At 35.5% G+C, this 22,177-nt stretch overlaps 1 protein-coding gene across 2 annotated transcripts in view; it reads left to right on the top strand.

The window, feature by feature from the left end:
- CRISPLD1 (cysteine rich secretory protein LCCL domain containing 1) overlaps positions 1 to 22,177 on the top strand; it is a 37,739-nt gene that overhangs the window by 4,950 nt on the left and 10,612 nt on the right. For both annotated transcript variants that reach the window (XM_005517081.3, XM_014253872.2), the window contains 10 exons: positions 13,721 to 13,839; positions 13,946 to 14,078; positions 15,515 to 15,630; positions 16,530 to 16,630; positions 17,708 to 17,887; positions 17,980 to 18,040; positions 18,166 to 18,232; positions 18,842 to 18,972; positions 21,905 to 21,948; positions 22,035 to 22,107. In XM_005517081.3, the coding sequence (XP_005517138.2) occupies positions 13,721 to 13,839; positions 13,946 to 14,078; positions 15,515 to 15,630; positions 16,530 to 16,630; positions 17,708 to 17,887; positions 17,980 to 18,040; positions 18,166 to 18,232; positions 18,842 to 18,972; positions 21,905 to 21,948; positions 22,035 to 22,107 (1,025 nt within the window). The remainder of the gene's footprint in view (positions 1 to 13,720; positions 13,840 to 13,945; positions 14,079 to 15,514; positions 15,631 to 16,529; positions 16,631 to 17,707; positions 17,888 to 17,979; positions 18,041 to 18,165; positions 18,233 to 18,841; positions 18,973 to 21,904; positions 21,949 to 22,034; positions 22,108 to 22,177) is intronic.

Raw genomic sequence — 22,177 nt, 5'->3', positions numbered from 1 at the left:
TGTATGTAGAGTTAGCTGTTATCTCCAGCAATGTTCTTATTACTTTGTATTCATTCACATTGAATGCTATAAATAATTTTGTCTTCCAATCACTTAGCATTAATGAGTCTCCTGTCTTCATATTTTATTTTTCCTATCCTGTTTTCACCTATCTTAAATAGTAAATACTATACTATGTTATCTTTTCTTGGGCTATTGTGGAGAAGGTATGCTGCAGAGACCATGAACACATCTTGCAGGGAATCTGAAAAATTGTTTTGTATTCTTAGATCCCTTTAAAGTAATTTATCACTTCTTTCTTTACCTTATGATAGCTTGATTTTGTTTTTTTGCTTGTTAATTTTTAAGTAACTTGGGAACTCTGTGGAAAACTTAACTGCACTTAACCCTCTTCCACATGTTGACACTTTCAAGGTGTAATATATGGAGGACTAATTATCTGTATATTTCATTTTTTTTTTAGCTTACCCTATAAAGTCATCCCAATGGAAGTCAGTTTTAAGTCTGTGGTTTCTCAGGATCTTTTGAAGCTTTTAAAAAATATTTTTAACAATGTGCTGGTTTTTGTTAATGCAATAACAAGAGAGATAGTGTACTGCACAGTAATTAGAAGTTCATTTAGCAAGTTCTTCCATGTTCTTGAAGGATATTGTTTGGTCCTGGCAATTTGATACTGTCAGTATTTTCAGTTTTGGCTACTGTTTCTTAAGGCTGATTTGGATCCTTCACCTTGTCTTCTGTCTTTTTTCCTGTATGGAAGGATTCTGGTGTGAGAATGTGCATAAGCTCCTCTGTAGGAAACAGTATTAGAAAAATTCATTAAACTCCTCTGCAGTGGCCTTACACAACCTTATGACTGCATGTTAGATCATTCTTTCCTAGACCTCCTCATTCAAAGCTGAGAGAGTCTTTGGGCTGTTGACTTAAATAGAAAAAGAAAAATCTTTTTCTGAGGTTATGATGAACAGTGTGTTATGAAAATGCATGGCAAATGCATATTGTGTATTTTTTTTTATCTGGATTGCTTCCTTTTAAAGAAAGATGCAAGGAGCATTTCCTTTTTGCTGCACACATGTATTTAACAGCACTGGAAAGAGAGGAGAGAGGAATGAGCTTTCCCTGCTCCCTTTCTAAAGCACCTGAACAGAGCTTAGAGCAACTCCTAATATTTTTTTTTTAATTTTTTTTTTTTTTGGAATGAACAGAAATTGCAAACTTTTTTCCTAATAATTTCATTAGTAACATTGCATCTTAGTAAATCTCAATATATTAATGAAAACTGATTTTCTTCATGATTATTGCAGTCAAGACTTTAAAAATCTTCATTATTATTTGGATAGTGGAAGTTGTTAATTCCTCTATATTTCAAAGAGTTGTAGTTTGCAAAATAGAATGGTTCACCAAGAAGAATATTCACAAAAGTAGTTTTGGTTCATGAATTTATAATGCACTCTACCTTGAACTTTTCTTTTAGTATTTGTTCCTTGATTTCATACATATTTTCCCAAACAAATAAGTCAAATGATTCATGTGAGATCCTCATTCCATGCATGTGCCTTTGCTGTACTAAAGAGTATTCAGCTTTCAGCTTGATAGTTTGCAGAGCATTTCAACTTGGTATTTCTTGGCCCCAAGCCATGCACTGCATTTTATAATTACTGAAATTGGAGACACCGGTGTCTTCTAGGGCAAGGAAGTCTTTGCTTATTTCATTATCTCTAGTCTTTTGGCCAGACCCTGCCAATAAATACCAGGGATGTCATTGCAAAGCCCATAACTTTCTTCTATAAAGTTTTACATTGGAAAACTCGTGAGGAAAACACAGAGTTCTAGAGGTGCTTTTAAAACAGTTCAGATTTGAACATTTATTTGGTATAGTTGTGTGGTTCTTCAGGAAAATTCTGGATGCGTATCTGGCAGCAGTATTGGACCCATATTTTGTTCACAGAAAGGGGAAAACCATTTTTTTTTCTTAGTTTGTTATAATTTTGGTATAATACCTCTGAAGGTCTTAGTTTGAAAACCTTGATAGTGATGTGTTGAAAGTGCTGACACCATATAATTCCTTTCAAAACCATGACTAATTCAAAAATTCTGTGGAGGGCCTTATATTTTGGGAGGCTTGAAGATTTGCCTCTCCATTTCAGTAGCTTCAGGAAGAATTGAAAAGAAAAAAATTAAGAAATATAGCTTATTTAGATTTTCTTAAAATTTTTCTGTAGGCAGTCTTCTGTTATAGTTATATAGAAACCATTGGACTTTGGATTGTATGAACCCAGTAGTGGATAGAGCTCTTGCATGATAATAAAAGGCTATTCATGGCATCATAGGGACTGAATAGGGATCAAAATAAATTTTATTGCTGTTTTGTGATGCATTTGGCTTCCATGGTCAGTTCAAGTCAGGGAGTAGCAGATCCTCTGTATGTGTATCTGTAAGTTCCCAGCTGAGATTTTTTTTTATTTTTGTAGTATTCCTAGGAGACTTGAAACAGCATTAGGAAACATAAAGGAAGACCTTGTAGTGGACATACATGTTTTGGTGAATTCTTCTGTTCTGATGTGCCCTGTTAAATTTCTTAGACCTTTCTGACAAAATATTTTGATATCTCTGTTTAGTGTATCTTACCCATCTTGCCAAAACTCTTTGGGGATGCTTGATTAAAAACAATTCTTATTCCTTTTGAGCAGAGGGCTTTGGTTTGTGGAATTCCCTAAGTGGCTGAAGAGCACTTTTGGGTGCCAAGAACAGAGCAGCTCTATTCAGAGTGAACCTGCCTGCTTTCCCTCTGGTTTTCCACTTTTCTGCTTCACTTCAAAGATTGGTAGAAGTTCTTCAGCTTCTTTGCCTGTGCTCAAAGGCTACTGACTCTGCATCAAAGAGCGCAGTGACGTTGACTTATCCTCTTATTCTCCCTGGCAGTTTTAGCAAAGGATTGTGCAATGTGAAGTGGCCAAGAAAAAAAGTGGCATGACTTCTATTGATGTAATGCCAACAACAACTAAGCAACTCCAAGTAAAGAAACTGAAAGTGGAAAGCAGCAAAAAGGCTCACTGTCTCAAAGTTTAAGGGAGCCTTCCCAAAATAAAATAATTAGCAACACAGGACAGGCACTGTTCATCTTTTATTTTTTCTGTCAGAGAACTCCTTTGTCCCCAAATTAAAGAAGATCGTTATTTTTTATAATATATATTATATATTAAAAATTTTAATATTAATCAGTCATAGCAGAATCTAAGCTTAAGTACAAAATATGAACAGAACACATAAAACAATAAATGAGATTTATAAAAGTAGCTCCCTGTTTCCTGTCATCTTCATGATATTTGCCTCGGAATCTTCCTTAACTGATTTTTTTCTTTTTAAGTGAGAAAAAAACCCCAACTTATTTCTTAACATTATTTCAATGAAATGCTAGATATGAAGTTATCCTGTTCTATGTCAATATAATCAGCCTTAAATTTGGCATCAGTGACCATGATAGAAAAAGGATCATTCATTCAAAAGATATCCTCTGATAATACACAGATGGATAAATTTCACCTTATTGTGGAAGAAGATCAGAGATTCTTAAAATGAGGCTGTTAAATCCAGAATTTGGCTGCCTGATACATATCACAGTAGATTTTTCCTGAATTTCCTGTTGGTCAGGGATTCCTTTAATACATTTTCCAATGTTTATTTTAAGATTTTATATGAAAATATTTCTTGACAGTAGTGCCAGGTCACATCATATGATAAATGGATGCTTTCTGGCAGTAAGTTATATTCACTTATGTCAAAACACAGTGGTCATCTTTTAAAAGCATTTACTTTGACACGTATTTGAGATACCACGGCTAATTCGTGTTCAAAGTCCAGGAAATTCTGTAACATCTCTAAAACTGTTGTATGAAAGCAATCAGTTACAGTGAGTTTAACCTGGTAATCACTACTAGGATTTGAGGTAAGGACCTGTGCTCTGGTCAGTTTGTGATTAGCTATAAATATTCATGAATACTATTTGCAATGAATGCGTGCAATTCATAATTTGACAATGGACAAACTAGAGAAGTCAAGATCACCTTTCATGCTGTTGCTTCTCTTCCATTCCTGTTAGAATATAGAAGTAAATAGATGATTTTTAGTCATGTTCTAATAGGAAGCCTTAATGCACTGCTTTTAAAAAGTAGCAAAGTAAATGCAGTGTTTCAGAACACCTTGGAAAGCTGAATATTCCAGCAAGGTTTTTTAACATGCTTAAAGTACACAGAGAATTAAATGTGATTACTCATGTCTGCTGGTTCCTATTCCTGGTTTTCCTTCTTCAACACAAAAAGCTCAAACACATGAAGCTGTAATAAGGAGATACTTCTAAATATTGGTGCAATTTTTTCAGTGTTTGGGAACAATATTTTTGGCGTTATACCACTTTCCTGTTTCCAGGCAAAAGCCACAGTTTTCCTGCTTTTTGCTCTTTTCCAAGAGAGTAGCTGAAACCTCAAGGTCTATTCAGGGATCTCTGCCCGGTTTAAAGCTCTATAAACTCCAGTCTGCCACATGGTAGCATGTAAGTTCCTTACCATTTCACTTCTAGCCAGGTAGTAGTTTTCCAGCAGAAAATGCCTGTCTTAACTTTCTTGGTAGAGGAAAGTTTTAGCTATTCTTTCTTTGTGCTTAAAGAATGTATGGGTACTAGTTAGTATTGTGGGTTGTTTTATTTTCAAGGGAATTTTGCCTGGTGTTGCAGTACTCCTGAGTTTCTGTGGTCACTGCTGCATAAGGGATCTCAGGCTGTGGGGAGGCCACATTTTTTTCTGACTTAAATGACTGGAGGTAAGCATCTCCACTGAGTGCAAGTTATTTACTTTTCAGATGTGCTAATTATCATTAGTTTTCATGGACTTCCTTCAGCTTCTTTGATGAAATTGCCTCACTGAAGCATGACTGAAAGAAAAGCTAATGAAAACTGCCAATGCCTGTAAATCAAGGAGAGATCATGTCAAATCAATCCATTTTATTTTTTAATGACCCAGTAATTTAGGGAAGTATTAGGTGCAATATTTTGACTGGAAAGTTCTTGATACTCTCTACCCTAGTGTTTTTGTGAGAGAAAATTGTCAGAACCTCCTTTTAAACAGGTGGAAGGTTGCAGGTGTTGGAGCCTCCTTGGTTTTGGTTTAACACTTCTGACTTGTGTCAGCAAAGAGTACACCTGAAAACTTCAGTATATATATATATATATATATATATATATATATATATATAATGTGGGCACAGGATAGGATTGTTTTAAAGAACATGATCAAAATTAGAACTTGAGAAGTAGAAGTAATGGCTAGGGATCAACATGATGAAACTTAACTGCAAGGCATGGAATGATGAAGAAATTAAACAGGTGAAATACAACGGATAAAGCGTAGAGGTAAAACTGCAATATAAAGATGCAGGAGTTGCACTGACTTAAAAAATTATATGTGGCACCAATCTGTAAAAGGAGTTGTGTGTGAAACTGATGAGAACTTATCTGAAATGCAAATGTCCATTTTTGGTAATTTTAAAAGAATGGTCTGCCCATTCTAGAAAGTATGAAAGAGATTAATAAGATTGATTGTCAAGACAGAATATGTGATTTATGGGATGATTCAAGGAATGAAACAGCTTAATTTGGTTAATCTGGGAAATAAAGAAAGGCAGATTCAGGAAAGAGAGAATTTCTTTTTATATGACAATAAAACATCAACTACTATTGCAGGGCTGGAGGTTTAAGTTGCATACCAAGGGGATCCTCTTTACTCTTATAATCATAAAATTGAGAAGAAAATGAAAGTAAATAGGTTTTCTGAAAATACTGTTACTATTTTAAATTATAAAAATGTGGATAATGCACATGTATTTGCCTCAGTGGAAAAGGCTACATTACAGTCAGGATCAGCCTCTGGAAGTAATTTTTAACTGTACCTTTCTGCTTCTCTGTGTTGGTACCATGCTGGTGATTTCTAGTTTTCAGCTGTATTTCTGTCAAATTTGCTCATGGCATCTCTCATTCTATGTTTCATCTTCCCTTTTTTTTCCTTCTCAGTGTCATTAGTCTTAATACAGTGGATTCTTTAAAAAAGTAAATAAATACCCATACTGTACTGTGGTATTTACTTTACCACTCTTTCCCTATATTTAGAATGTATACAGCAATGAGGTATTTATACTATGCCATGGTAAATGTTTGCTTTCAGTGGTGCCCACTGTACTTACTTTTCCATCTTTGCTGAGCTTAAATTTTAGCTCTTCTTTAATTTCCATATAGTCCCAGTCCATATGATTTTTTCTCCCTTCCAACATATGTGAAAATATCTCCAATTAAAATGTTACCTCTGTTGAGGTGTTTTTTTTTTTTTTTTAATTGCTTTTACTGGAAAATATTTTTTGAGCTAGTGGCCTTTGCAGTTCTGTTGCAATACCTTTTGGTGTAATAGATGGCCTCATGCTGGTGTGGCTTGGATGAGAATGCACATTTTTGATTTAACACTTGCTCAGCACAAATGGTGGGATTTATCTCACAAAACTTTTGTTGTCTGTGGTGTAGATGTCTGTATTTAGCCAACCTCCTTTAATTAATACAGAAAAATGAGAATCTCCAACATACAGTTTTTCTCAGTTAAAGGTGGGTGGCTAAAATTATCTCCCTCTATAGATGCCTATTTGTCTATGTAACTGCAAAAGTTTAGATAATTAGCTCAGATATAGCTATCTGCTTTGAAGCTGTTTAAATTCAGGTGAGGTTAATTCCACCCCATTGATGTTGATGGCTGTTGATGAATTTTAATTTAAGATGTTGTAGCCTCACTGAAACAGCAGCTCCTCCAATAAGCAGAACATTGGTTCAGGTCTACACTCTACCTGAACCCCATGTTGACAGAGGTTAAATTCCAAAATTTGTCTGTAAAGCTAAACTGGCATTAGTTTTGGTTTGTTTTAGTGTGATAATTTGTAAACCAGAATCAGGCAGAGGATCTGTATTGTCTGCAATATCCCTGCTGCAGAATGCAGTGAAATCTTCTGAGGTAGAGGAAGAGTCAGCAGCTGGAGGCAGTAACTGCTGCTACCACTCAGTCTAACCTGCTCAGCTGGGTTTTGGCTTCAGCCAGGGTAGTGTTTGAGAACATTTGTGAACACTGAGTGTCCCATATCTGTGTGTCTTCGATGGTGCACTAGTTTTAACAGGATGCTGATGAAAGAAATGTCCATGTTGACAAGTGCTGTTGTGCCATTCAGATTTGTAGAGCAAAATAATTGATGCTGAGAACCTGACATTCATACTAATTCCATTTCAGGGTTTGTTTTTTTTTATGCTGTGTCTTTCTGTGTGGAATGAATACCCATGAACAACTTCAAAGTGCACTCTAGCAGTGTTCTGCAAAACAAAAGGAATAGTTTCAAGGAGGGTCATACCACTGAGCAGTTTGTGATATTTTCGATGTGTGCCTTGTCTCAGTGTAGAAAGCCAACTCTGATGATACCCTTTCCAAAAGATAGATCTCATGTCGTTTTCTGACAATGGGAGCTATACTTTTTCTTGATAAACAAGTTGAATTACCTTGCATGTAGTACCAAATGATTCCCAGTCAAGGTGCTTGTCAGACCTGGGAATCAGCTGCCTTGTTGCACTTTCATCTTCTTGTGCTCGCTTCAATACCCTGTATTTACCAAGGAAATCTGATAGAGCAAAGTCATTGAAACCTGGTCACATCAGAGCATGAATGAGGAAACTAATGGATGAGAAATCAGGAGCTATGCACACCTATATTTCAAAAAACTACAGTCTCTCTTTTTATGAAATTTCCAATATTTTTAAGTAAAGGTGTTTGAAGATTTAATTCATCCTTTGGCAAACAAAAAGAACCTTGCCTACAGCTATGCAGAGATTTCTTTTCAACTTTACCATTTCTTTCAAAGAGTTGTTTTAAAAGTGTCCTTAGTTTAAATCTGTAAAATACCAACTTTTTCAGAGTAGTGTGGAAGAACTTCTTGAATTAAGCTTAAAGCTTAATTCAGGCCAGCTCAATATATATTTCAACAGTCAGATTTTAATATCACTAATGACTTTGTTGTTAAAATTTGAGAAATGCTTAGTTCTGGTAGGATGTAAAATAAATAAGTTGCTGTGACTCTTCATATTCTTCCATTTTTATTCTGGCTTCCTTTAAAATGCCAAGCATTTTGGCATTTTAAAGATCGCTAATTAATTTTGTATTTGTTTGATGTTCTTCATTGTTATTTGATCTGAATGAACATGAAAACTTAGGTGTTTATCTTTCTTTGTATATGGAGATGCTTTCATTGTTTGAAGCACAAAAATTGCTATCAGTGAAACAAGGGAATGCTATTAAAAGCACAAGAATAAAATTCCTGTTGCAGTAAAGAGGTATGTTTTAAATACTTAGGCAGATTATTGTACATGTTTGTTTCATTTAGCCTGCTTTGTGAGTGAAATGCATTATATTTAGAACTAATCTGACACCATTAGTATGAAAAAAACTTTAAAATAAACAGTCTTTTAGCCTGTGTAGTAAGATACACAGTTTTTCTTCATATAACTTCAATTAGAATAATTTAGGAGAGAAATTTGGATCTCCTGTTTTAATTGCTGAAAGAAAAGAACAAAATTCAAGGTGCTATCAAAAATGTAAAGCAACTTCTTTCTGTTCTTGATCTCATCTCTGATGCAATGATTAGGCAATTTGATAATTTAGTAGAAAATCTTCTGAATTCTTCAAATTCCACCTACGTGTAGACTTGGCCTTTAAAAATACCTTTAAGCCAATTTTCTTGGAGTAAGATGTGATACGGCATTGCAATCTTACAGATTTCTTGTACAAGTTTTTAATTTATATTTAGAAATTTCACACATATTCATCTTACTAGCACCTGTGTATAATTTTTTGCATTACTGGAGTAGTCAGATACAAACTGACGATCATTTTCCTGGTGGTTGCACCAGGGATTGTGATACCATTTACAGAATCACAGTGTGGGTCAGGTTGGAAAGGACCACAGTGGGTCATCTGGTCCAACCTCCCTGCTCAAGCAGGGTCATCCTAGAGCACATGGTACAAAATAGCATCCAGATGATTGTTGAATATCTCCAATGAAGGGGACTGTGCAACTTTTCTGGTGTGTCTGTTCCAATGTTCAGTCATCCACACAGGAAAGTTATTCCTCATGTTCAGGTGCAACTTCCAGTGCATCAGTTTCTGCCCGTTGTCTCTTGTCCTGAGACTACCCAGAAGAGCTTGGCTCCAGTCTCTTGGCACCCTCGAACCTGGAGTCATTATTCCCAGGTAATCTGCATTTGCCTTTCCTGAATTTCAGTGGTTCTTCTCTCCACCCTGTCTAAGCCCTTCTGAAGGGCTGCACAGCTCTCTGGGGTATTGCCCACTGCTCCCAGCTTTGTGTCTTCAATGAACCTCCTGAGAAGACATCTGCCCCTTCATCCAAGTCATTGATAAAAAAAAACTAGTATTGGGTCCACTATTAAATCCTGGGGGACACTATGTGTGACAGGCCTCTATCTAGACCTTGTGCCACTGATTACAACCCTCTAGGATCTGCTGTTCAGCCAGGTCTCAGCCCACCTCACTGTTCACTCCTCCAGTCCGCAGTTTCTGAGTTGGCCTATGGGCATGTTGTGCAAGACAGTGCAAATACCTTGCTGAAGTCAAGGTAGATGATATCCACTGCTCTCCCCTCATGCCTGGTAGTTTGCTTATCATAGTGGGAAATCAGGTTGGTCAAGCATGATTTACCTTTAAAGAATCTGTGCTTACTATGCCTGATCACCTTGTCCCTCACATTGGTAGAGATGGCCTCCAGAATGGGGTGCTCCATTGCCTTTCAAGGGGTTGAGGTGAGGCTGACTGGTAATTTCCTGGGTCCTCACTTGTGTTTTTTGAAGGCTGGGATGACGTGATTTTTTGCAGTCCTCAAGCACCACTCTGACATCCACAAGCTTTCAGACATGATTGTGAGCAGCCCCACTGTTGTGTCTGCCAGGTCTCTCAGCACTTGTCAATGCATCCTGGTAGGGCCCATAGACTTGTTGATGTCAAGTTTGGCTAAATGTTCTCCAACCCAGTCCTCCCTGACAGAGGGAAAGCCTTGATTCCATTACTCTGGTCTCCTAGATCAGAGATCCCTGGTCTTGTCAGTGAAGCCCAATGCAGAGGTGTTCAGTACTGTCTTCTCTGGGTCCTGCTACCAGGGCCTCCCTCCATCTAGTAACAGTTATTGATATATTTGAATAAGTCCTTCATTTTGTCCTTGTTGTCCTTGACCACATTCTTGAAGGGCCTTGGCATTCCTTCTCTCATTTTTGTTTACTCTGGCAACCTCTCTATATTCTTTCCAAGTGGCCTGGCCCTGTTTCCATCTCCTGTGTATTTCCTGGCTATGGCTGAGTAATAACAGGAGCTCTTTATTCATCCACACAGGTCTCTTGCTCCTTTTGCCTGGTTTCTTGCTCATCAGGATGCCTCATCCTTGAGCCTGGAAAGTCATCCTTGGTCCTTGAATATTTTTTTCCTCTTTTTATTGAAGGTCATTATAGACATCCTGGAGATTGGGACGCCTTTTCATTTCTACATGAGTTTGATTTGTGATTTTTGGCTTCTGTCTTGGTAGGTCTTGGAGACACAAGTAACTGGGTCTTCTAGCACTTTTATCTCTTTTTAGTCTGTTGGATGTAGGAGATTAGTGATGCTTTATTCACATTTTTTTCTTTGAAGCCTCTGATAATCAAGAAAGTGACTCTAATCTCTAGAAAATTCTTTGGAACTGGGACATTTGGACATTATTCCAGAATGTTTTATAAAATTTTCATTCCTTAGTAGAGTTTGTTGTGTGTTTTTTAAAAAAAAATTAACTTCTATTTAAGACATTTCAAGAAGTGGAGGTTTTGATGAGAAAATAAGCCCACTTAAGGAGTTTTTTTTCTTTATAGTGCAGTTTACACTTGACTGATTTTTTTACACCTGAATACATAACACTTTTGATATTTATTCCAAGTGATTAAAATGAGAAAGAAATTAAGTTGTGTCTTGGTAATCAGAAATTAAGCTTCTTCAAGAAAAGTGCATTATGATGAGGTCTAGAAAGAGGGAAGTGTGCTTATCTGGCTAGGTAAGGTAAAGGGAGTAAAGACAATATTTTATACTGTGGATGAAGGCAGGGAAACAGTTAAAGAAGATGCAATTTTTTTTGAAGACCATATCCAATTTCAACAGTACTTAGAGTGTGGGTGTTCATCTGTTGGGAGGATTGATGATGAATTTAAGTTTTTCATCAAAAAGCTGTTCTTTCAGAGTTCTGGATGGCTCTGTCATGCACAGCTTTCATTACTCTTTAAGGAAAATTTTGTTAAAGGTAACTATTTCACAAGATTGAAGAGTTGATTCAAGCAGCTACTGATTGCCTAGCTCTAAACATTTAAAAAAAACCCAGTATTCTTATTTCAGTTAAAATAGCTGCATAAAATATTTTTTTAAATTGGTGAGGTGAGAAAAATAGAACAGTAGTACAATTCCTTTAACCATGACTTCTGTTTTAAGAGTGGAAAATGTAGGGGGATGCCTTACAAGAGATTATCTTCTGGCTTTCTGAAGGTCATAAGAGCGATAAGAAATTGTAGCTAGCCCTGGAGGTAGGAAGTTCTAAAACTGAGCAAGTGCCGAAATTTTGTTCTATCATTAAGTCTAAATTATTCTAAATTTGTGTTTCGGAGTCCAGTTGGCAAAACCATTCTTAATGGCAATTATTTGGGAAATATATTAACTTTATGGCTGGCTCATCCTAAGAGCTAAATTTACACATTATAAGATTTTTAGATGACTTAATATCATACAATATATGCAACAAAGATGAATTGTAGTGGCTTTTATATTAAAATATTGTGGTCTGGTGGTTTTATGGTAGAAGATGAAGCAACTCTACTACAGCTTATATGAACAAAGTATACATGTGGAGGAAGTGTGTTAATCTTCATGTGTTTTTACAATGGGTACAATAGGGAAGAACATTTTATGGTGGTGTGACAGCTAATGGGAAGAGGAAGAGAATTATACAAACTATCATATAAGACTTCAGGATTTAAAATTAGAATATTTTCTTCTGGTGATTACAAAAAAAAAAAAAAAGTAAATATGGTTTATGACACAGAATTAATGGCCCAGGAGAGTGAATGGAAAATTCATGCAGTTTTCTAAAGTCAGTGGTCTTTATATCCATAAGTGGGTTAAAAGATTTATTCTGTCATTATTATATGTTTATTTCTGTCAAAATAAAGGTTGTATTTTGAGAGTCAAAATATACCCTGTAAATTGTTTATTTGCTGATAATATTAATAATAATAGACAAAATGCTTTCCAATACATTAGAGACTTCTGAAGAAGAGAAGCTAGAACAAATATTCTAGGATTAAACTGAATGATAATAAAGTCTTTACATAATAATGGTCTTGCATAAACAAGGACATACTTGTTTTTAATGTGTTATCCGATTAATAATTTGAAAACTGCATGTCAAAATCCATAGAAAAATAAATTTTAGCACATGGAATTTGTCTGTTATATTTGTGTAATCTTTGTCTGTGTTGAGGAGTTTTCTACCTTTCATCTGTGCCAAAAATTAGTAGACATGATCTCCAGTGTCTGCATGGGAATTTGGATCTGGAAATATTGAATTACTGTTATTTAAATAGCATAGTCTCACTTTTTGAAATTTGGTCTGAATGTATGATGAAATATTCCAAGTTCCATCAAGATGTGATTATTTCCTGGAAATATTCTAGTTTCCTAACCTGAGTGTTGGTATTAGAGAGTCAGGAATCTGGAAACTGTTTCTGCAGCTATCAGGAAATTGCAAAAGCCAAGAAAAAATATGGATATTTTGGGCTAGAGTGATGGACCGCTTTGAGCAAACCCCAGTTTAATGCATAAAAACTATGCATTCACAGTATGGTATGACTTTTTAAAAAAAAAGTATGTCTTAGTATGCTTTTGAAAAAAAGAATCTTGGATTTGCCTTTCAGCTGCAAGCCTATTCTTCCATCTCCCTTAAAGAATAAGAATTAAGGATAAACAACAATTCATAAGCTTTTTTTGAACTTCTAAGCATGCCTATTTGCTATCATGGATGCCAACCTATCCATAAAATCAATGAACCTTAATCTAGTTCTCATATTTTGTGTTTTAATTGTGTATTATTCCAAGAAAAGGTGGTTATAGAAAAGGAAGAGGAAGTCTCATTCATTCCACATAAACTATTAGTTTAGACTAAATAAAGCCTTGTTTGAAAGCAGGTTGGATAATATCCTTTCGGTTAAGAAAAATGCCCATTACTGAAACAATCTCACAAGACAGAAAATGCACTCAATTTAGCTTGGAAAGTTGAACTAAGCCTTTCAGTTTCATATTTGTGCTTTATTCACTGCAGTGTGGCTGCACGTGGTTTCTAAAGGGAATGCTGTGAAGGGATTAAAACTTTTTTTCTCCTGGTGAAAGCATTTTTCCTTTTTATGTAACACAAATGCAACACACATTTTTCAATTCTTACTTTTCGGTCTTCTGCCTCAGTAAAAAAAAAAAAACTTCAAAAATTAAAAAAATGGATTTTTTTTTATTTTTAAAAGAATAAGATACACACCAAATATCTCTAAGAGGATTTCCCTTTCTTTTCTTTTAAATTTCAGACATGGGACACAGAACTGGAGAGATCTGCAGAGTCATGGGCTGAAGCCTGTCTGTGGGAGCATGGACCAGCAAGCCTTCTTCCATCAATTGGACAGAATCTGGGGGCACACTGGGGAAGGTAGAAGATTTTTAAAAATCTAACAAAATTAGCTTGTTATTGAAAGGAAAAATGGTAGAAGCTTCAACTTTTGAATGATCTAATACACTGCTACTGGCTTTCCTAGGTACAGACCTCCAACATTTCATGTCCAAGCATGGTATGATGAAGTGAGAGATTTCACTTATCCCCATCCTCATGAATGCAATCCATATTGTCCATATAGATGCTCTGGTCCTGTTTGTACACATTACACACAGGTATGTAGGTGTGCTTGGTTTTGATCACCTATGGAAAAGTGGCAGAGACTTCCAGCTAGGTTGCTGTCTGACACTTAAAGCACACTAAACTCGCAGGAAATACCACAGCAGAAAAGCCCAAAAAGGGCTTGTTTAGACTCCATAGTTACAAGCACTAGGTATTACAAATATTTAGATTTCATCTTTATAAATATCAGCAGGATTGAGGAAAAAGCTCACAAACCCTAGTGTTAAACTGAGTGTTACTGCTCAGTGCGCTTTGCATAATATGGACAGCCCTTCCCATAATATGTTGAAGAAACAGCTCATTTAAAAGAAACCAAAAACTTTACTTAGGTGAATCCCTCAGATCAAACACTAGTTTTTAAGACCTTGTTTTAACTTCAGGAAGTTTTTAAAATTACACAGTGATCATTTATTTCATACTTGTGAAATCTGTGTATCTAGCCTGAATTTTTTTTCAGGGGTACCACTCATGCTCTCAGTGAATGGGAAATACATGATCTTCAGATTATACTATGGTCCACATATGATTTTTGATATAACACTGGAAAACTTAAAAATTATCAATTTTCAAACACTTATTTTCTGTTTACTAGCATAATTTACAGTCATACTTAATTTTAAAATAAATTTACCTCTCTATTCTTATTTACCGTGTCTATAACCTGTAATTACATTTACTATTACATGCAAGATCAATACATATACACAGTTTTTTGTGGTACTAGTTCTTCACAATACTTATCTCTTTCAACTCTTAAATCTTGCTAGATCTACAAATTTGTCTTACCTTAAAGGAATAGATTTTCAACACCTGTCATATTTTTATCATTTGAACATTACAGAATTTGTCATTTTGATTATTTTTGAGATCTGCAATAAAAGGTGAATAAAAGAGTACAGCCACCTTAGATTGCAGTGCATGAAAGCATGTTCATTTAAAATCCATTACTTGGGTCTATTCAGTATATTAGTATTTTTGTTAATGTTTTTATCCATTGTTACCTCCTTTTACTGCTGAAAAATAATTTATTGTCTAAGTCCAACCAATCCAAACCCCTCTGGGTCCTTAGGTTGTAGTGGAACTCCAGCACACAGGACCGTAACTTCTAACTCACAATTATCAAGTAATTGCGGTTCCAAGAATCAGTTCTTCAGATCATGTTTTGTAAATGTTTTGAGACACTTTCAAATATATGCTTAGAGCATTTGTATAAAATGAGAGCCATATCTTTTCCATCAAGGTGAAACTTTTCACTCTAATAAGGGCATAACTGAATGGCTTTTTGACAGTTGTAATTAGGCCACTTCGAGGCATTTATAACAGAGGGGAATACGTCACTTTGGTAATTTGAGTTTTGTATATTGGTGATAATTTTGATTTTAAGTTGATCATCTTTGGTTTTCATGTTTTCCTCCTTTATTTTCCATAGGTTGTTTGGGCTACAAGTAGCAGAATTGGCTGTGCAATTAATTTGTGTCATAACATGAACATCTGGGGGCAGATTTGGCCAAAAGCAGTTTATCTTGTATGCAATTATTCTCCTAAGTAAGTACATTGACACCCAAAAATATCTTGAGGGGGCAAGATACTTTATAATAGTCCAGGAAATAATCTGCAAGGAAATCAGTCTGGATTTTCTGGTTTTTGTACTGTTGTTACAAAATAGAGCATTGTTCCCAAACAGCCTTCAGCTGCACAAATACTCTTGTGAGATCTCTGGTGCTTCAGTTTTCTGGTCTGTGTTTTAGTGCATATACAGCATCAGAGACCTTTATTATAGTGTGATATTTTTCTGAAAAATAAAGTTATCTCCTCACTGTGACTTAAAGGAAGGTGTAACAGGAAGCCCATGGTTAAGGTAAAATTTGATAGAATATTTCATCTAGGAGAGAGTGGTGCCTGTTCTCATGAAGTGGAGGAATTTTGTCTTATGCTGCTATGCAAGTCTGAAAAGATCTTACAGCAATTTATGTTAGTTTTTAATTTTTTTGCTTCATGGACTTCTCAGTGAGATCCTGTGTATTTGGTGTAGAATCATAGAATCATTTAGATTGTAAAAGACCATTAGGACCACTGACTCCAGCCAGTTGCCTAACGCTGGCAAGTTCACCATTAAACCATGTCCTTGAGTTCCACATCTACACACCTTTTAAATACCTCTAGGGATGGTGACTCCACCAATTCCCTGGGCAGCCTGTTCCAGTGCTTGGCAACACTTTCAGTGAAAAATGCATCCTAGTATCCAATCTCAACCTCCCCTAGCACAACTTCAGGCCATTTCCTCTCATCCTATTGCTTGCAGCTTGGAAATATCAGAACAATGTTATGGTCTATGTGCCTGCTGGTTTTCATAATTTATTTCTCAATATATTAAATGCTGTTTAATATTAATACATTAATACACTCATTGATTAATGCATTTTTTGCTATTTTTTTCTGTAAAGGGGTAACTGGTGGGGTCATGCTCCTTATAAACCCGGCCGTCCCTGTTCTGCATGTCCCCCTAGTTTTGGAGGAGGTTGTAGAGAAAACCTTTGTTATAGAGGTATGTACTATTTCACCATTGCAACTAGAAACAGGAATAGAAATGTAACTTTTCTTTTGATTTTTTTCCTTATTGTGCTTTAACATAGTGGAATAAAGTATATTATGTGTGTGCCCAAAGACCAGTTATGCCCTACGTTGCTATGATGAATGGGAATACGTGCTTGTGATACGTGGGGCTGAGCTCTGCCAGAGGGAATGGAGTGCGCTGAACTCCTGCTGATAAGTGCTGATTCAAGGGTTTTCAATTTGTTCTCACAAATTTGGAGACTCATTGTGTGCTCTTTATATGCCTTTCTGTAATTACACTGGAAGTCTGTGCAGTCATTTGTAGGGAAACATTATCTCAGTGACACGGTCCTGTGGTGTGTGTGAAAAATCAGGAACAAAGCTAGAAGACGTTAGTAATTAAAGAAAATGTCAGCTAGGATGATTATTAACTTACAATTTTTGAAATAGCATTTGTAGCATTGAAACACAGCGTATTATGAAGCTGCTACTTCTTTTTGTTCTACCCTGTGAACAACCCATTTAGCAATTTTAATTAATAAAGCTGCATGTGTGTGCCCAAATAGCTTCCTTATGCTTCTAAGTAAGAAATGTAGATACAGTTATGAGCGTTTCAGAATTATTTTCACTATATATGAATAGAAGGGTCTCATTTTCATGTGTATGTTACTATGAAATAAGCTTTAATTGCATGATATCAATGAACTTGGTAAAACTTTGCCCACGTGTAACAGAGATTTTCTTTGTCGAATTGGTTTTCTGATGGCATAAAAATATTAAAACAGGAGTGTTAAGAGCAGTTTCATACTTCAATTGTGCTACATTTGCTGGGAAAAAAAAGTATAACTTTTCTCACTATCACAAACATGCTTGAGGTGTTTTATTAATCTTGAGTTCTCCATCTTATGAAGTAGTGGAGAGTTTTCCTTGCTTTCTTCCTTTTGTCCACCATCTTATGAGAACAAAGCAATTTTACTGAAACATGGTAAGGGATTTACATTCCAAACTGATATTTTTTTTCTTTTCCTGAGAGATTGTATTTTTTTTTTTAACCCATTTTCTGACACAGAGGATTCAGAAAGACCTTATTCCCCCCATGAACCAGAAGAGGAAACCAATGAGATTGAACGTCAGCGATCCAAGGTCCAGGATGAAACTGTGCAAAGCCGGCCAAGAACACATCAACCTTCAGCCTCCACAGGCACTGATGACAGTGAGAAAAATGAAGTGATAAGCACACAGCAAATGTGTAAGGAATTTACCTGATGTGCAAGTGGTCAACAAAATTGCATTATCTAGTATCAAATTCATTGCAGTGAATTTGCTTTTTGCTTGTTTTAGCTCAGATTGTTTCATGTGAAGTAAGGCTAAGAGATCAGTGCAAAGGAACAACTTGCAATAGGTATGGTAAATTTTACAGTTGTCATTTTGAGACTTTTCTGAAAGGCTATATTTGTACGTGAGCTGGAATATTTCCACTTTTTGTAATCCCAGGATTTAAAACCAAGTTGTATTTAATTCTCTTAGGTATGAGTGTCCTGCTGGCTGTTTGGATAGCAAAGCCAAAGTTATTGGAAGTGTACATTATGAAATGGTAAGTACTTTTAAATTGGATTTTGTACCAGTACAGTGTTTAATGAAATGTCTTTTCTGTAGGCATACTAGTTAAAATCGTATTAAAAATAGATTTTGAGGATGTCAGCATTCACCAAAAGTAAAAGCTTGCACCAAATGTTTAAGAAAGCATAGATGACCTAAATATGCATCTGCTATTCTGTGTGTACTGTACAAATGTACTCCATATTTATACATACACAGAAGTGGAACTTTTTCTGTCCACATATTTACATGCAAATACGTGAAGGTGCAACTAAAGGAGGAGTACAGCAATTTGTGAGTGTGCTTGTAAAAATTGTTTCAGTAAGATGGGCCTGCTTATGTATAAGCTTAATACTAGCTGAGAGTATTCCATTTACAAATGGGAAAACAGCATAGGAAATGACAGCTATTGTGACCAAGTATACTGAAAATGAGAATAGTTTATCTCTGAGTAAGGCAAAGTGGTGGTTTATTTGCTTGAAATAACACCTATATGAACCAAGTCAAACATAGGAGACTCTCTACCAAGCTTTTAATGACACATTGTCATTAAAACCTGCTTTTTTGTCTGACATGGATCTGCTTTTCCTGCTCTGTTTTTCAGCAATCCAGTATTTGTAAAGCTGCCATACATTATGGCATTCTAGACAATGAAGGTGGTTGGGTTGATGTCACTAGACAAGGGAGGAAAAATTACTTTATCAAGTCTTACAGAAATGGTGTTCAGTCAATTGGGTAAGTTTTTTCATAAAATTAAAAATGAAAATGTAAAATGTAAAATAATTAAAATGTATTATGTTCATCTGTTTATTTTTATTTCATACGAAATATATCACATTTTTAATAACATTTTGCTATGCTTTTTTGTCATAATGAATATGAAATTGCTATAAATAGGCATGTAGATATAGAGATATTGTATTCATTCTGAAGCTTTAGCCAGTGTTTAATGGTGAACAGAGAGTTGGCACAATAATAATGGGAAAGAAGGTTAAGTAATGTACAGGATGACTCAGGCACTAAGTTAGCATTTGTAGTTGAATAATGTTGGGAGTATTCAGTTAATTAATTGGTAAGAGTATATATTTACTGGCAAAAGCTAGCACATACTGGCAGAATATTTTATGTGTTTTGGACATGGACAGAGCAATCTATGACAGTTAAGCAATAATATTAAAAGGTTGTGTTTGTAAATGGCCCTCTTGTAGTGTGCGTATGGAAGAAGAAGAAAATACACCTCTTCCTGTACGGTTCGGTAATTTCATTACAGTTCCAAAGTTTACATATGACATTTTGCACAAATATTTTACACAATTTCTACATTGGCTGGTGATAGAATAATATTCCATACTGTGGAAACTTAATTTGGAGGTGTACTGCACTTCTGAGGTGCCTTCCCTAAGACTGATATGTGAAAGCAGCTCCAAATACTTGTAGACATGCTAAAGAAAAACTGAGAAAAGCAACACACAGAAATGGAGAATGCTTAGCTGTTTCATATGTAATTATCCAATGATAGATAAACATCAATATTAATATATTTGAGTCTATGATATTGTTGGTATTTGCAAATTAAACTTCACTATATCATAATGTATTCTTTAGAGCTTTATATTTCTGTATTTATTGTATGCATGTGTACTATGCTGTATTTAAAAATTTATGTATGTATTTATTTTATGTATTTATTTCTGTCTAGAGTTAGTACATGTGTAATACTGGCATATGTGTAGCTCATAGGGGTAATATTGAGCTGAAAGAAAACAGAATTTTTCTGAATGATACATTTAGCTTCCATGTAAACCCAAGAGTCAAGGAGATAGGTAATCATCAGAGGCTGTGCTTTCACTCTGTGCTGTGCAAACAAATGACACAGGCTATGACACCTGTCATCATTTCTCTTTTCAACAGATATGTCTAACCCAGCATAGAGAGGAGCATTGACATGGCAGACTAAATTCAGTGGCCTATAGTTTGGTCTACCTGGGTAGCACTTAATGCATTGATATCAATCAGTTTCTTTGGGTCATCTGATGACCTGACTCTGGTTTGATTTACCTGCCTAAAAATGAAGATAGAGACAAACATTTCTCTTTTTTTTTTTTTTTTGCTTGATACTTGCTCTGATACAAGGAGAGAAGTAGATATTGATTATAACAGAGCTAACATATGAGAAGCCAGCTTACTTACAAATATAGGAGTAGATAAGCTATAAAATCTCTCTGAACTGGAACCAATTGATTTCCCATCAGCTGAAATCTTTGTGTTTCTATGCTATATGGAACAAAACTGTATGATTGTCCAGCCTGCATAGTGTATTTAGCACCTGTCCTCTGAGAACTGGAACTAAGGGCGAGTTATTTTGGCTATGGGATAAATAAAGATTATTTGCCAAAGTTTCAAGCCTTCAAAAGACTTCAATAAGGCAGGGGATATCTTGCAGCTTCCTGACTCTCACCAGTTTCTGCAGATGGAGCCTTGCATAAACTACTATTTAATCTACTCAAGAATAAATGAAATAAAGTGAATCTCATCTCTACTGCAAAACAGAATAGAGAATACAGAAAATTGTCCAGTGCAGCATACAGCAAATGTCAGCTCCTTTGATTTCTTATCAGGATTGCTAATACCAATGTTTTTTCAGCAGTTGAAATTTCTTAGGATAGAGTACTGTTCTGAATGTCTCAACAAGTTTGTCAATAATAGAATACATATTCCTGCATCACTTTTTGACACTGCTAGGGCCACAGAAGTCTGAGCTACATCAGTGAAAACAAATTTGAATCCAATAAATGAGCAGTGTGAAATTGATGGTTCATACAAGCAAATAAACCAATGCAGGCAAAAAGTGGAGTCCACAGGGACAATTTTCTCCAAAGGTGAATAGGGAATAATTTCCTTGGTTTGTTGGGTTTTTTTTTAAATTTTTAATAAGTAACTTTATGGGTGCCAAAGGCACCATCAGCTTCTTTGTTACAGATGAAATATATCACAATCAGAGACATATTCCAGGAGATAAAAGAGGAAGAAAATAGAAGATGAGGGGAATAAAATAAAAACATTCATCAATTTGTAATGAAACAACATAATCTATGTACCTGACTTTTTATACCAACAGGAAGCAGATACATCTGAGTGTCATATATTTACAGGTTAAAAAAGAACTCTTACATGTTATCCTGGGTTTTTAATGATGCTGATGATAACAGGAGATGCAAGATCCAAAAATAAAATTTAATGAAATGTTTCAGAAAGGCTGTGAGGAGAAACTCTTCTCAGTGTTGCAGTTGTTTATAGGAACGGACCTTTAGCAAAAGGTGAATGAGTTCTTCTGGCAGATGAAAGCTTCTGAGCAACCACATGCTATTTTATGAGGGACCAATATATTGCTTAATTGGTTCCTATCATGCATTCTCTTAGCAAACTAAACTCCTGAAAGAGATTAATACACATTCCTATTTTTGAAACAGATTCACTGGGTGTACAAAGTAAATGTGTCATTGCAATAAATATATTCCCATCTGGGGAGAAGGGGGTGCAGTAAGTAAAAACTGACTGGGGACCTTCTCTTGGGTTTATTTCCATATTTTCTAATACAAATTATTCTAGCTAAAAGAAATCACTGAAATATGTTATTTACTGATAATTTCTAATATTTCTTCTTCAGAAAATACCAATCTGCTAACTCCTTCACTGTGTCTAAAGTAACAGGTTAGTATTTATTCCTTACAAGCCCAACACTACTCTGTTTTTTCTAAGTATCACACATTTACTTGTATTTGTTTTATTTTCTTCAGTTCAGGCTATCACCTGTGAAACCACAGTGGAGCAACTGTGCCCATTTAAAAAGCCAGCCTCACACTGTCCAAGGTAAAGTTCATAAAATGTTAATAAAATGCTGATCTGTTTTCTGCCACTTAGTAATTATTTTAAGTTACAT

This window comes from Pseudopodoces humilis, chromosome 1 (genome assembly GCF_049639895.1).
Source record: "Pseudopodoces humilis isolate 2021_Gansu_Grassland_sample_001 chromosome 1, ASM4963989v1, whole genome shotgun sequence".
NCBI classification, from domain to species: Eukaryota; Metazoa; Chordata; class Aves; order Passeriformes; family Paridae; genus Pseudopodoces; species Pseudopodoces humilis.
This window is presented reverse-complemented; position numbering and strand designations above follow the sequence as displayed.